This window comes from Rhinolophus hipposideros (assembly GCF_964194185.1).
Source record: "Rhinolophus hipposideros genome assembly, chromosome: 2".
NCBI lineage: Eukaryota > Metazoa > Chordata > Mammalia > Chiroptera > Rhinolophidae > Rhinolophus > Rhinolophus hipposideros.
This window is the reverse complement of record NC_138048.1, coordinates 12,356,623-12,373,555: the sequence shown is the minus strand read 5'-3', so window position 1 is coordinate 12,373,555 and position 16,933 is coordinate 12,356,623. Positions and strand designations below refer to the sequence as shown.

At 35.9% G+C, this 16,933-nt stretch overlaps 1 protein-coding gene across 1 annotated transcript; it reads right to left on the bottom strand.

Annotated features, from left to right (window-relative positions):
- Positions 1 to 4,217: 4,217 nt before the first annotated feature.
- Positions 4,218 to 15,875, bottom strand: HSPA13 (heat shock protein family A (Hsp70) member 13). The gene is made up of 5 exons (XM_081065154.1): positions 15,637 to 15,875; positions 13,782 to 14,122; positions 10,179 to 10,392; positions 8,288 to 8,455; positions 4,218 to 7,274 (listed from the first exon to the last, which is right to left on the bottom strand). Exons 1-5 carry the CDS (start codon positions 15,659 to 15,661, stop codon positions 6,607 to 6,609), a joined length of 1,416 nt encoding a protein of 471 aa, XP_080921280.1. The 5' UTR covers positions 15,662 to 15,875; the 3' UTR covers positions 4,218 to 6,606.
- Positions 15,876 to 16,933: the final 1,058 nt, after the last annotated feature.

Here is a 16,933-nt window from a genome sequence, read left to right as displayed (position 1 = left end):
ATAGCCTGTTTTGCCAGTAGTCTTAATTCCCTTAAGATAAACTTCATTTAGTGTGTCCCTTCCAAGCATATAAATTCATTTTTGGAAGCCAGATCATATTACGTGTATTATGAGAAATCACTATGTAGTTGAATCCTATTAAACATTCTTACTCTAAAGCATTCTTCCTAAGTACTTTAATCGCTTTGAAAACCTGGTACATCACTTTGCCAGTTTCATTCATAATAGTTAATGCAAATAAAATTCAAATGAAGAGATCAGACTGAAACACATTGAATTTTTTTTGGAAGAAAAAATGACTGAGGCTTTTGCTTAGTTGGTAGTTTGATGTAGGACTTTTGACTCTTGGTTTGAAGTTTAGAAACATTTTTTTTTTAAGTGAAAAGAACAATTCGGTGAAATCTTTTTTCTCAAGTCCTTTGAGTTTTCCATCTGTGGTATCAAAGGAACTTGATCATTAACAAGTATACAAATTGGCTCAAGGATATGCCTCTACAATCAAAGATGACTTATTCAGTGGAATTTGAGTGATTTAAGCTGAGCCTTTATGAACTATCTTTGTAGAGTGTATTATCTCAAAATATCTGAAAATACTGTAACCTCTTTGTCATAGTATTTAAACATATACTTGTATTCAGGAATTTACTTCAAAACAAATTTGCGTAAGTTCTGGAATTCTGTCAGAGAAAAAATTTAGTAGAGAAAAATGATATTAGTCATCCCTCTCATAAATAAATACAGGTTTAATGAAATGTGGTTTCACAATGCATGTTGGTATATTGGAAAGTATGAGCTTGTCTTCCTTGAATCTCCTCAATCACTTACCTTCCGTGTGGCTTTGGACAAGAGCTCTTTGGAATTTCCAGTCCACTATCTGTAAAATGGGGATATTGACTTCTGTCTTTCTGGGTTGGTGTGCTGATTGATAATATTCTATACATACTGTATATTTATTGTATTCTATATTATATTATACCCCGACTACATGGCAGTTATCATCATCATTATTGTGGTTGTTGTTGACATTAATAAGGAGAAAGAGCATCAGGAAGTTTGTAATGATTTAATCTAAATTACAGTTTGAAATATAGTTGATCCAAAACATTTAAAAGTGACGCATAGGCATTTTTTGTATGCAAAGGAAAATGACATAGGATCAATTTTTGAATTCGTATGTATAAAACTCAGCTTATCAATACACTTGTGATTCATCATTGGTTTATTGCTCGGATATACATAGTTTAAAATGCAACGTGATCAGAGAGTAAGACTAAAATGAATAATTTAGACTGTTTGACAGCGGAGTGCAGTGGGAATTGGGCATACATATTAATACAACTTCAGTCACCATTAATTGTCTCTGCACATCTGCTTCTGGCTCTCTGTTCTGAGCATTTGTGTGACAATTCCCAGGTAGAACAGAATGGCCTTCTGTTTTCCCTGCATTCCCATATCTATGATTTTACAGAGGTAATGGGCAAGAATTAATGTTGGCCAGGATGCATAAGGTCTTGAAAACTTGTTTCATACATTTTGTCCAATTTTTCAGTTGAATCAGTTCCTTTGTATTCTATTTTGGCCATAAGTAGAAGCCCAACAAATGGCAATTTGACCAAATGTATAACCACAAAGTTAGGGTCAGAAGTTGAACAGCCCAAGGAAAAAAAACAACAAAAAAAGTGTGAACAAGTAAGAGGCTTATTTTTATCAGTCAGAAAGAAGTCCCGTGGTAGAGAGGACAAAGTTGGCTAGAGCGGTCCTAACACCACGTGGTCTGTTGGTTGGTAGTTGCAAATTCATTGCTTTATCGCCAGCATCATATCTGCGTTCCAAGAAAGGAATGGTGAAGAGTAAGATGTTTGTACAACCCAAATATATAAACTTAAAAAAAAAAAGCTTATGGTTTCTACCTTGTGATTTTTTTTTGCTTACCTCTCAGCAGTCAGAATTATGTTACAGAGCCATCCCTAGCTGCAAAAGAAGCTGGGGAAATTTTAAAGTACTGTAAGTTGCTGCTCCAAAAAAACTGGGTTCTGGAAAATGAAAAGATCTTGCAGTGGTATTTAGCAGGGTCTGTCACTACTACTTTTTGCCATAGTCTTTTTTAACCATGACAAAATTATTTGTTTAGCAATTTGGGAGACAAAAGAAGGGGAGTCATTACAACTAACAATTGAGATCCAATTTCCAATACATAAGCTGTGTTAGACAATTTAATGTAAATAGGTGAATTCTAAATAGGATAAATGTGTTGTGATATATATATATATATACACACACACATATACATATATGTATATACATGTATCACAAACATATATATTTATATAGTTATATGTATTTACATATAAAGTTACAGTGCTATACATTTGAATTGTTTTAGGAGGTATTTTAGGTAAACCAATGAGGTGTAAAACAAACTCCCATTTGTTCCTGCTTTGACTTCCAAATAATGTGAGGCTAACTGTCTATTAAGTCTTTCAAAAGTGATTAATGCTTTACCAAATTTATTTAATCAGAATTCTCAATAACTCTCAGAAATTTTAGATGCATAGAAACAGGGTGTTGAGAATATTAGGAAAAATAATAACTGATATTGTGGTGATATTTTCTTATAATCCTACAGAAAACTGGCAAGCTACTGAACTTCTTTGGTCATTTCCCTATCTTTCTACCATATCCATCCATTCACAATATTTAGCGCTTTCTATGTGCCAAGCACTCACAAAAACCCAATGAAGTAGGTACTATTATCACCATTTTGCATTTAAAATTCTGTAAATTCAAACTTGTCAGAAATGGAAAGGAGTAACACTATCTAAACCTTGAATTTTAACATTATCTAGTAAACAAGTAGTCTTTCATGGATACTATCCGGCAGCACCGAACAAAAAGGCACGATGGGATTGTATGATGGGATGGATAGGCAGCAGGGTATTGGGGTTAAGCACAGCCTGGACTGGAATCATGACTCTGCTATTTATTAGCTGCATAATCCTGGGGAAATTACCTAATACATCTGTGCCTTAATTTCCCTATCTGAAAATGGGGATAATAGTACCCCCTCATAAATTTCTTAGAACAAAAGTAAATTGGTATTACTATTATATTTAGAAGAGTCTCGATACACAGTAAACACTCTATTGCTGAATAACAAATTAATTAAAAAAAACTGATAGCTTAAAAGGACAGAAATATCTCAAGTTTCCATGAATCAGGAATCTGGAGGCCACTTAGCTGGGTGACTGTGGTTTAAGGTTTCTCATTACATTCAAATTTCAACCGCAGCTGGGTCACCTGAAGCCTTGACTAGGAAGAGGGTTTTCAAGAAGGCTCTCAGAGCTGGATGGTGGTGGTGTCAGCTGTGCTCCTGTTCACCTACGCCTCTCATCTTCCAGCGCCACTCTTCATCTGAAGTCACCAAGAGCCTGATCTTTACATCAAGAGCATGTGCACCTGACAGAAACCATACAATCCAATTTTATAAGTGACATCCCAAGCCAGTCTGCATTATTTCATTCATTAGCAGTGACTCATTAAATCTTGCCCAAATTCAAGGGAAGAGGATGACACTAAGAAGTAAGAGGTTGGGATCATTGGCAGCCACATTAGAAGCAGCCTACCTCTTGTGGCATTGAATATTTGTTAAATGAAGTTATGTATGGAAGTGTCACTATATTTCCTCCTATTTGTGTCCCTCAGCAACAGTAGTTAATACAACTTTGAAGGAATCACGGGAATTAACATTGGAGAGAATCAAGTCTATCTTTTAAGGGTTCGTTTGAAGACTACATTAATCAAACAAATTCCTCTAAAAAATTACTGAGTTTTTTTTGTCCAAAAATAATACAAACTTTATTAGAAAATTAGAAGGCACTAACCACCAACCAAAGGATTACAGCAGTCTATTATGCAGGATTATTTACGATCTAGATCCATGTAGGTCCTGGCTCCATTATAGTCAGACACCATGAATTGGTATTCAGAATTCTAGATAGTGTTTATGTGATACAGGGACTGTCTCTTCTAAATTAGGGATATAAGTAAAAGTAAATTCCAGAGATGTTCAGGATGCAGGGAAGTAGGCAACAGCTGAGGGTCACCTGCCATGACAATGAGATCAGCTCTAACACCACTTCCTTTCTTATTTATATACATCAAAAATGTACTCAGGCCTAGTCCTGAATACAAAATAAAGTACACAGTTTAAAACAAACTGCAAAGTTGTATTTATTTACATTAAAACATGAATTACCTGTATACACACACATTTAAGAGGTACAACCTGTTATGCACAATAACCATCATCTTCAGTACGTTACACACAGTAGTATCTACAGGTGCGTCAGTGGTTTGAGTGAACACAGTACCAAAACATTCCTGATACAAAATAAATTACTCATTCACATATTCTAATCACACAAAACAGTTCATATCTTTAAAGCTGTGTACTTCAAAAAACACTAGCTAGATGTACAACCAAAATGTAGGTTTGCTTTATGAAAAATGTCTTCAAATTATTATGCACAAATGATCCCTTTCGGGATGCATTTTTCTCTTAAATAAACTATATTGATGTCAAGTTTATTTATATATAGCCTCCTAAAACATGACTGAAGACAGACATTACTTCATTTTTTAAAGGTGTAACTATACTAGAGAAAATGCTAAACTATTGCCCCCAAATTCCAACACTGACATATTTCTCAGACACAAATTATTTAAATTCCAGAGTATGAGATTAGCTGCCCTATTTTGCAAATTGTTTCCTCTAAAAGTGTTAACAGATTGTCCTAAACTATCTCAGATACTGAAGAAATTAAATCTTAAAATGCTTTAGGTTAATGCTAATACTATATGTGGAAATTTTAATAAATTGAACACTTTTAAAGACCTTCACAAAAAGATCTTTTCCCATTCTAAAATCTATTAAAGATATGTAGAAAGTCCAAGAGAACACTTCAATATTTTCATAATGCAGTGAAGGATTCCTCTTTGGCATTTCTCCATTAGTTCCAAAATGAAATGTCAACAAACATTTTATATTTTTCCTTCTACTTACTACAGACATTTTCTGTACACAAAAGTATTTGAAATTATGTTTTAACAGCAATTTCACTGCTAAGAAATTTTCTTTTTTAGATCTACAAAAAATATTAACATTCAGCTTTTTACTAAGAAGCTGAAATGTTTTGATGTTGCTGAAATGAGTTTGCTTAGTTCTTTTTCAGTGACTGAAAATTCAACAATGGATAAAATTTTTTAGATATACTTTAACAAAAATGTTGAGCAGAGTATAATTTTTGAATATTGATATGAAGCATGCCTCTCTTAAAGGAAAAAAAAAATCTTCATATAATATGGGCATCACAGAACAAGAACTGCTATAATTTTTCTCTTGGTCCCCGCCACTTTTCTAAAAGGAAACAGACCAAAACAAAACTGCTACAAATGCTGATTGGTGGAAAATTTTCTAGACAGCCGTTCATATTACATTTCCACATTGTTTCCAGTACCATGAATTTTTTGCTCTCATCTTAACGCTAAAAGTAGTCCAAGTGTGACAATTTTAAAATGATAATAGGAAATGATAGCAAAGTTTTTACAAATGAGCACATTTTCCTCATTCAAAAATAAATATGGGAAGAAAATCTCAGTAAAACAAAGTCAAATGCAAGCTACATTCTCCAGGGCTTACTGACGACAAAAACAAAAACATAAAACAAATACTGTAGCTAATTACTGCTGTTTACCATTGCTCACAAAGGTCTTGGATAACACAACAGTGACAGTAATGACAGCTTTATTGTGACATGAACACATTTTAAAAGTGCAATTACAAATTCCCCATTATTTTCTAACTGGGCAGAACCATGGAAATCCAAGCAGAGAATGATGCACAGCAGATGGAGGAACTAGAACATAAACTGGGTATTTCTGCTACCTGGTATTGAAACATCGGAATATATCTATAGGGATTTTAGAAAGAAAAACTGATCCATTATTTTTTTAAATGTAGACAATGCATGAATAGGACACATAACGGGATACTGAATTTGTGCAAGTAATTTTGTTATATAACACGGCAGTTATTAATTACATATGCAGCTTACACTACTAATACTGCTATCTCCCAGCCAACGTAAATATCTGACATCAGCACTGTCTTTCAAGTATAGTTCAAATTAATGGTGACATGTTACAACCAAGTATGAAAATTACCAGCTCCTGCTAATACAATTTAGTAAGAACTGGGAGTCCTGGAATTGGCACTAGGTAATGTTTACAGAATATAATTTTAAGTGCATATGGTTATCTACTTCCAGAATCCAGAAAATACCGCCACCCATGCTCCTACAAGGGAGTTTTACCTCAAGTCTATCATTTTAGAAGTATGTTGCAATGGAATCTCTCCAAAATCAAATAGGATCAATTTGGTCACATTCGATTCTAGAATAAAAGGTTACGTAAAATTTTTGTGTATCTAAATGTTGCTTTTAGGTGAATTTGTGAGATATTTTAGAGAGTTTCTTTTTTTGGAGGAGGTGGTCTGATAAAAAGGAGCAGATTAGACAAGATCACAAATAATCACCATTCCTCCATAACTCAGTTGAAGTTGGTCTTTTGCAAATGCTTATTAGGAATTTCTAAAGCACTGACTTGCAGAGGCCAAGAGCCCCCATCAATCCCTGCTTGGATGGCCACTCCCGTCACCACTGCCAGGTCAGGGTCTACAGACGTGTTGGGATCCTTTCCAAAGAACTCCTGGATAACTTGGCGGATCCGAGGGATACGAGTAGAGCCCCCAACCAAAACCACTTCATCGATCTCCGTCTTTTCCAGATGGCCTTCTTTTAATACCTGCTGAATGGGCACCAATATTTTCTGGAAGAGATCCTCATTCAGGGTGTCAAAGAGCTTCCGTGATATTTCCATTTCAAATAAAACTTGACTTTCTCCACTCTTCTTTTCAGAAAGGTCAGCTCCAAACATGCTGTTGACATGGGGGCCCTCTGCTGGGGATAGTCTGTCCTTCGGCAGTTCAGTGACACTATTCTGAGATTCGTTCCTGTCCTCTTCCTCCACCGTCAGCAATACTGACATCTGAGCAGACTGATGAAGAGTCAGATTTAATTTGACCATTTCCACAGCTTGTCTTAATCTATGGATTTCCTCTTTCCTAGAGGGTAGGAAGCCATATGTCTGATAAATCTGTTTATACAAGTACTGCAGCAACCTCTGATTGAAGTCCTGTCCTCCAAGTTTATTGTTCCCTAAGTTAAAAATAAAAGGGTTTACATTATAGTTATGCATATATGGGTTTATACATCTGTATGTATAAAAATGATATTCTGGGAATAACAAATTCCTTAATGTATTATTATAAGATTTTACTCATGCAAAAAGTGATCGAAAATAACTGGGTTGAAGTGATTTTAACTCAAATGTGTACTATTAAAAACAGTGCACATCTCGGTTAAATTTTTTAAATGACGTAAAAGGAACTCTCTCTTAATGATATCAAATATTTTTTTCAGAAAATATATTGAGAATGCAGATTGGCTTTTATGTAGCAGTTTACAAACACTAATTGTCATTATTCAACAAAAGAAAGTCCTTCTTATAATTAAAAAGTTCCAGTAGGCATTTTATCTTTTTTTAAAAAAATTCTTGTTTTGCATGATAAAAAGCTGAGAAATAGAAACAAATGATTTAAAAGGAAGAGTAATGTAATATAAATCCCCAGCACTGAACTTGTTTCTAAAGACAGTGCAGTTAGCAGGAAGACAAATGCAAAAGGTACACTATCTAGAACTTACAGCTGCACTTTTCAAACAGGGTTATTAATTCCTTACACTAAATTAAAACAAAAACATTTTTAAAAGATTTGGAATGTAAAATACTATCACTTCCTAGAGAATACTATTATAGATTTTCTAAAAATATCTATTTTGTGAAACAGATTATCAAGTAAAATAAAATGATCACCCTTCACTTTAAAAGAATTTCTTCCCTTCTGTTCCCTTCACCATGGCCATGAAAAGTATTGGCTCAGTGAGCTACTACTGGCAATATATTTATTTGACTTGCAGGATGCCCAGTCCTTTTTTGAGACTTAACTTTTTGCTATAAACACACATAAATGGTAGCATAAGATTAGCATAAAACTACATATACAGAAGTTGACCAAAATCGAAGAATACTAAAAATTTTTTTTAAATGAACACTTTACAAATTAGTTATGTTAATGTGCCTGAAACTCCTTAACTCTGTATATTTTACTTACCAGACATTGCCCGGGTTAAAAACATTCCTCCTTGTTTATTCAGCAATGACACATCCAGAGTTCCTCCCCCTAAATCTATCACCAAGACGTGAAAGACATCAGCCTTGTGGAGACCATAGGCCATAGCTGCCGCTGTGGGTTCATTTATCACCCTTAAGATCTTCAGTCCTGTATGATTGGTTGGAGGGAAGAATGAACAACTCATGAGAAGGTACAATTAAATTCCTTTCTGCTCAACCTCACATGTTAATCTCTTCTATGACATGAACTCCATTGAGTAACAGTGAGAAAGAATAGTCACAAACCCAATAAAAATAATGAAACGGGAAGGATAAATATCAGTTCTTCTAAATGGGTATCATTAGAATTATTCTAAAAGATCATAATATAAAGAAATAAAGGCCCAGATTCAGTGGAATACATCATTATATTCTTAATTAATACTTAATTTAAAAAAATCTCTGCGCCTCTAATTTTCATATATTTTTGGGAATATATGAGCAATAAAAATTTAATCATTATATAACAAATTGCTGTAGCAATGATAAGCTTACTGTGCTCTTTTTTTAAAAAAATGACTGTTTCATAAAAAGAAAGATGAATAAACCGAAAGGAAATAATAAAAAGAAAAATCTAGATGACATGTTCAAATAGCTACAATGACACCCTTAAAAAGTACTTACAAGACCCTGAAATGCAAATCTGAAATATACAGCAAATCTGATTTTGAATTGTTATATTTGTACAGGCAAAAGATCAGATTTCCTTGAGAAAAATTCCTGCTTTAAACTAACTGCCACACATGAGTGGTCTGCAAAGTAATATGGCTTTCTGCAGCAGGAGCCATAAAAACTATTCCAACGCAGAAGAATTTATTTAAAGATCATAACACCCTTCCCCTTAGTTCTCTGACTTCATTACTCACTCTGCTCTGGCCACAGTGGCCAACCTCCTATTTTCTTATGTAAGAGCAAATTCCCATTTTGTGGCTGCTACACTGGCCCATCTATCTCTCTCCAGCAACATAATTCTTCTATATGTCTCCTTGGCTATCTACCTTGCTTCTTTTAAATTTGCAAACATGTCACTTTCTCAACGAGGCCTATCTGACCATTCTTTAAAACCTGCTGGATCTTCTACTCTCTGACCACCCAGCCATCCTGTCCCCTTATCCTTTTTTTTTTTTTTTTTTTCCATAGCATGTTACTTTCTGTATACGTTGTATCAATATTCTGAACCAGAGGCCATTTTGCCCCTTCAGGGACATCTGGCAATGTCTGAAGACAGAAGACTGTCACCATTTCGGTGGGGATAGTTCTGCTAGCATCTGGTGAGTGGAGGCTACGATGCTGCAAAATAACCTACAGTACACAGGACATTCCCCTACAATAAAGAATTACCTGTCCCGAAACATCAATCATGCTGAAGATGAGAAACTCCATGATCTACTTCTCTTTAATGCTGTTTTTCTGTTTCCCTCTAGTAGAATATAAGTTCCACGAGAATGGGGATTTATCTGTTTTGTTTATTGAGATACTCAATATCTGCTGAACGGTGTTAAATGTATTCTCCCCACCTCACATTTTAAAAAAAAATTATATTCATCTTAACATTAAAAAAAGTTTATAAGAAAAAAACTCAAGGCTCACATATGTCTATGTTCTCTCAGCCTTTTCATGTGCCTGATTGGTTGTTATAATAATACATACATTTTACATTGTGCTAGAGCTTTCTTATTGTTTGTAAAATTGTATCAAAATCCATCCCACTTACCTACCATATAGTTTATGTGCCTAGATAGGTGGTTTTCAAGGTGATACACCTTCTACAGAAGATTTTCAACCTAAGAACATTTTTAGAAAAATGTAACTCAGGCAAAAGTGACTATTACCTGCAAGGTTAGCAGCTTCAATTGTTGAATTTCTCTGTTTTAGATCAAATTCTGCTGGTACAGAAATAACAGCATTGGCAACTGGCATTCCAAGATACTTCTCTGCCATTTCCTTTAATTTCAATAATAGCCTAGAGCCAACATATTCTGGGGACACTGTGATGGTCTCATTACTTGTCACAGAAAACTCAACCATTCCATTTTTGTGTAAAACCTGTGGATAAGATTTGTAAAAAACAAAGAAAAAAAGGTATACATTATACATATACTTACATATATATACTGGACTTATTTAATCAAAACTTACCTTTACCTTTACAAAGTCATAAAATTCACTTGTAATCTATCAATTACATTTATTAAGATTAGAGATTAAAAGTTATACTTTATTATACTTTAAAATCTATTAAAATGAATCCACACCATAGTTTTCAGTAACAAAATAGTAACACTTATCACTAGAAATATAATGGTAACATAAAAGATTCTTGATATATATTTGTTAAATGAAAAAAATTAATGATGAAATATAAAGAATAACAGTTGCTAAATCATGTATATGACTAAAGATCTTCTTGTTTTTAAAATAAACTTGTTCCAAAAGTAACAGATAACTGAAAGAATATTTCAGAACATATTAGCAAGAACAATTTTAGTGCTTCATTATGCTATTATCCAAGAATCAAATATCACTTATATTCTTGTTTCTAAAAAAACACATATTGTGTATTACCTCATTATCCTGAATGTAGTTGTCCATTTAAAAAACTAGATTAATTCTAAAACATACTATCCTAGTTTCACGAACAGAAAAGACTGTATTAACATCAATAGTAAAGAGAATTAGTCTGTTGTAAGAAATTATAAGAAATTTACTCAAGTCATTCTGGACCACATAATTAAGTTTCAATTAAGGAAACCTGACCTTCCAAAAAGTATTTAATCTGTACGAAGAAAACTAAAACAAGCTACAGACTATTAGAATAAGACCCAAAGATACCAGTACTATCAGAGCCCACGTGAAAGAGAAACAACAAAAAATCAGATTACTTAGAAACTTAAGGGGAGGGGGGACTTAAAATAATTCTTAGATCAACATGTATCTAAAGCTGTAATTTTGAGGAAGATGTATAGCTTTATGATTGTATCATTCTAAAAAAGTGTTGGCAAGATGTGGAGAAAAGGGAACGAATCCTTACGTTTTGCTGGTGGGATTGCAAATTGGTGCAGCCACTATTGAAAATAGTATGGAAGTTCCTCAAAAAGTTAAAAACAGAGCTACCTTATTTATGAGCCAACAATTCCACACCTATTTATCCAAAGAAATCCAAAACACTAATTCAAAGACACATGCACCCTATGTTCACTGCAAAGCTATTCACAATAGCCATGATATGGAAACAAGTGAAATGCCCATCAAAAGATGATTAGATAAATAAATTGAAATATTACCATTTGACAACAACATGAATGGACCTAGAGGGTATTATTATGCTTAGTGAAATAAGTCAGACTAGGAAATACAAATACCATTATATGATCTCACTTACATGTGGAATCTAAAGAAAATAAACAAACAAAACAGAAACAGACCCATAGAGAGAGAACAAACTGATGGTTATTAGATGGGAGGAGGTTTGGGGGACTGGATCAGAAAGGTAAAGGGATTAAGAAGTACAAAATGATAGTTACAGGAGAGTCACAGGGATGTAAAGTATAGAATGGGGAGTAGAATTGACAGTATTATAAAAGCTATGTATAGTGTCAGATGGGTAATAGACTTATTGGGAGATCACTTTATAAAGCATATAAATGTCTAATCACTACACTGTACACCTGAAACTAATATAATATTGAATGTCAACTATAATTTTAAAACAACAGTCACAGGGATGTATAGTACAACACCGGGAATATAGTCAATATGGTCTAATAGCTAGTATGTACAGTGTCGGAGTGGGTAGTAGACTTGTTGGAGTTATTACTTTGTGAGTTATGTAAATGTGTAAGTGCCTGATCACTAAGTTGTTCGGTATGCCTGAAACAAAAAACAAACAAAACAAAAAGGAATCTAAGAAAGAAACCTAAAAGTATTTTTCTTCTCCTTCAAAAATGGATAAAAATTTTGAGATTTTTTAATGTAAGGGTTATTCAATAAGCAGCATTGATACTATTTTAAAACCTATCATTTAGAATCCCACTTCATAATTTACAAAAAAAAAAAAAATCAAATAAACATTTGACCATTTAAAAGAAAAAAAAAAAAATAGCAAAACCCAAACCTACAAAAACTCATATAAAAGTGTTGGGGACAAGACAAAAAAACAAACAAAAAAAGTGAGCAAAATGGGAAGGCCAAGGAAAGCATGGAAGAGTCCAAAACCATTTTAAAACATGATTAAGAGACAATTTTATTACATAAAAATTGATGTTCTTGACAGCTCAAAAACACAATTATGTTATAAAAAGGAAAAACTACCATGTTTCCCCGAAAATAAGACTGGGTCTTACATTAATTTTTGCTCCAAAAGACACATTAGGGCTTATGTTCAGGGGATGTCAGCCTGAAAAATTATGCAAGGGCTTATTTTCCGGTTACGTCTTATTTTCGGGGAAACACGGTACTTAAAACATCACAAGTGTATTTTATCATCAAGGAAAAGATAAATACTCCAAAAGAAAATAGGACAAAAGATAGGTAAGAAATGGATCACTAAAGAAAATCAAAATGCCAATAAACCAATTTTTAAAGTCTGTTGTCAGTAGAAATCATAGGAATTCTAGAAACTAATAAGAAGATGCCAGTTTTTTTTTAAAAAATTATCTATTGGCAAAGATTAAAATAATAACTAGTGAAGGTACTGGCATTCTAAATAATAGTCCTTTAGGAGCACATAACCTTTTTGGTGCACAATTTAACAATATAAATCAAAAGCCTTAAAAACGTGCATATGATCTATCAATTCTACCCCTAGAATTCAAATTTTGGAAATTACCAAGAAGAGTAACATGATATATGTACAAGGATATTCACTGACGCTCCAACACTGGTGGAAAACAAGGGAAAAAATAAAATGTATACTGATAGGGTCTGGGTAATTAAATAGTTGAACAGTCATTCCATGCAACCACTAAAGATGATGGGAATCTAATGACTAAGTGTCCATGATACATTGATGAATTTCAAACAAGTCATAAAACACCATACCTAGCTTTATTTATTTTTATGTACACAAATATGTGTACACTCAAACACAAGAGAATATATCCATCCATCCATCCATCCATCCATCCACCCACCCACCCACCCACCCACCTATAGCACATGGGGCTCCGTTAGCCTTTCTGCTACAAGGAAAGAGTTAGGCAGGCATTCTGAGGATGGCAGAACAAGAATATGATAAGGTCCTAAGTCCTTAGTAGCACTGTGGAGCCACTGAATTAACTAACCCTGGACTTACTGTGAGATTGGTATATGAGATAATATAACTTCCAAACAGACTGAGTCAGTTGAAATAAAAAGTTTTATAACTTGAAGCCAAAGCGTTAACTGAAATAGTACGCTGAACTAAAATTAAAATAGATTTTAGCTTAATTACTTACCTTAAATGGGTATCTGCCAATTTCAGCCTCCAGCTCTTCTGGGGTAAAAATCTTGCCTATGAATCGTTTGGCATCATATATTGTGTTCTGAGGATTTGAATCTGCCAGCTCTAAGCTTTCATACCCCACGTGTACATCATGGTCAGTAAAGGACACCGTGCTGGGTATGCTGATATGCCCATTTTCATCTGGAATGACCTTTACTTTTCCTGTGCCAGGAAAGAACACCCCCACCGAACAGTAGGTGGTGCCAAGGTCAATGCCAATCACTTTAGGAGTGGGCAATGGTAAATACTGTTGTGCCAAATAGCCAGCCAACAGGAGAGTCAAAACAGCCGATCCTGAAATAGACAAAAGCTGTGTCTTATAAAACTAGGACAGTATGTGAAATGACTATTGTAAAATTCTTTTGTCACTCTTTGTAACAAGACTAAAAACAGTTTCAATATTTTCTTTTACAGTACTAATAATAACATTTCTCTCAAACATCACATCTTTCATTAAATTGACCACATGCAATTAAAATGATGTAACAACAAAAACAAACAAATGAAAAACCCCGTAGTTGGATGTTTGTGTACTTCACTATGGGTGAATAAAGAAATAAAAAGTAAAAACAATTTGGATAATAATCGTGGTGTTGACAGGAAAAGCCATTCACCTGCAGCAAAAGCTATATATATGTAAGCTCTTGATCCATTGATATTTAGATTTATAGCTTTATAGTTTTAGTTAGCATATTAAAAGACACTATTATGAAAATTCTCACAGCAAAAACTGTATAGTAATGCTGAAACTCTTTATCCCCTTATCTCCTTCTTTTCTTTCAACAGGATGAAATGGGTAAATGGGATAAAATGATTTTGAAAGCTGCTTAGATATTAAAACTGTCAACTTCACCACCGAACATAGTTAACTTTTTTTTTTGTAGTTAAATATCAACTAAGAACATAGTTCTTGCAGAAGTAATATTTAGGGAAGAGGCATAAAAGTGTACACACTTTAGGACAACATAAATGGAAGCTACCGGAAGGCAGACATGGCCAATTGTATTCCCTGCGCCAAGAACGGTTCCTAGTAAGCAGCAGATAATCAATAAATACTAACTGATGAGAAAAACAAATAGGAACAAAGGCCACGAAGACTGGAAACAGAAGTGGTGAACAAAGATGCCCCTTCGCATGTTACACTTATTTGCTTCCTTTCGGAGGGCTTTTATACCCCTGGGTCCGCCCATGTCACCTACGACCCAAAACGTCAGTGTGTGGGAGCCTGTCTCCCTCATCGGTGGCTCATCCTCACGAACACATAATGGAAATGATGTGCCAACCCGTTTCCTCTGGCTCCTACGTGAAAAACGTCCGAGGCATCGCACCACCTTCCCGCCCGGGGCGGGACGTTCCTAACCCGGACTGGCGGAAAGAGGCCTGGGTCTCCCCGCACCCAGCACCCGGGAGCCTGCAGCTCAGGTCGCGGCCGGGGCTGCTCCCCTTCCCCCCCGAAGGGCTGTACGGGGACGCCTATTCTTCCAGCCTCTCAAGAGCCTCAATTCAACCCACGATTCAACCTCGACGTTTATTTGGAAAGAACTGTCGCCGAACACCCGAGGTCCCGGGGGTGGGGTGGGGGGGGTACGCAGAAAGCTGCCGCCGGCCCCACGCGGGCCTACTCCGGCCCGGGCCATCCGAGACGCTGCTCCAACAGCCCCAAACCGCCTTTAAATCACCTTCGCGGCGCCTTTCGTGCTGCGCCAGCTGGATCCAGAAGGGGTGACAACCACCCCTGCCCATCCGGGCCTCCCCGAACCGCTCCAGTGCCCACGACAGCGACAGGGAACCCCGCCACGATCACTAACCTAAGATCGTCATCTCTCCGGCCATCACAGTCCCGCCGCAGACGCTTGGGCTGACTGTACTGGAGCTGAGGCACCGCCCCCACGCCGCCCGGCAGCCCCGCTGCCACCTGGGAAATGTAGTCCTCTTGCTCTGACGCAGCCGGAGAAGTTACATCTTCCCACCAGAGAAAGGACTTTATTTACCGTGAGGTCGCGAGGCTGAGCGCTTCCATTCATCAGCTGGCGGGGACGACTGAGCCGCCCTCCCAGGTACGGACTGCCGAACCAATTAGGCTGAGGTGGAAGACAGCCAAGAAGGGCTGGAGTTTATAATCAAATCAGAAGCGCCTCGAGCCAGAGGGAGGTGAAAACACGTTATTTCTTTCGCATCGCGCCCACCGCTTTGCATTCTGGGAAGTGTAGTTTTGGTCTGCTCCCATCCCCGGAGGGAGAGTGAGGACCGTTAGGTTACTGCTTTTTGGGGGCCTTGTCCCTAACCAGGCCCAGACTACAGCTTTTGTTATTTTGTTTTACCTTTTAAAGCATTCTCCTTTGCCTGAGATCTAGATTCTAGATGGGGTTTCACTAAACGCCGCTCTGGCCCCAGCCTCCTTAGTAAATCCCCTCCACAGTGAGGGCACAGAAGGAGGCTGAGCTGGGCGTCCATGAGACTCCAATAAGATCCTCAGTCCTCTGCTTTTGTTTTGGGAATAAATGAATTAAAGCAATTTCAGCCAATGTGATTTATCCAAGAAAGCAAGGACACATTTCCTCTTTTGCTAACATTGAAGTGGACTGTTAAAAACGAAAACGAAAACCAAAGACCTTAGCTTTCTCTTGAATTACGTAAATCATAAGTGGCAGGAATCGCTTTCATGTACAAGTCTTGTAACATGTGATGGCCATTTAGGACACTTGTGAAGTGTTTTTCAGGTTCTAATCTATAATAGACCCAATTTTTCTCACTGTTTGGCCACTGGTAGTACTTAGTGACTCCTTCTGAGTGTGTTTTGTCCATTACTGCTGTTAATGTTCACGGGAACTATGATCCTGGAGAATTGACATTTATTTCCTCACCTTAGATATAAATCAAACAATCCCTGTGAACGACAGGTCAGCCTGCTGGAGAAATAAATTGCCATTGGCTTACTAGTTGATTTAAAAATGTTGATGTTTATTGAAGCTGAATTGTAGTTAATTTTCATTCATTCTCGTCTCTTCATTGTAATGTTCTCTCCATTTCCTGTATTTTTAAATCATAAAGTAGAAAAATGTACGTGTTTATTGTGAGTATTTATTCAGTATAATTTGAGTAATA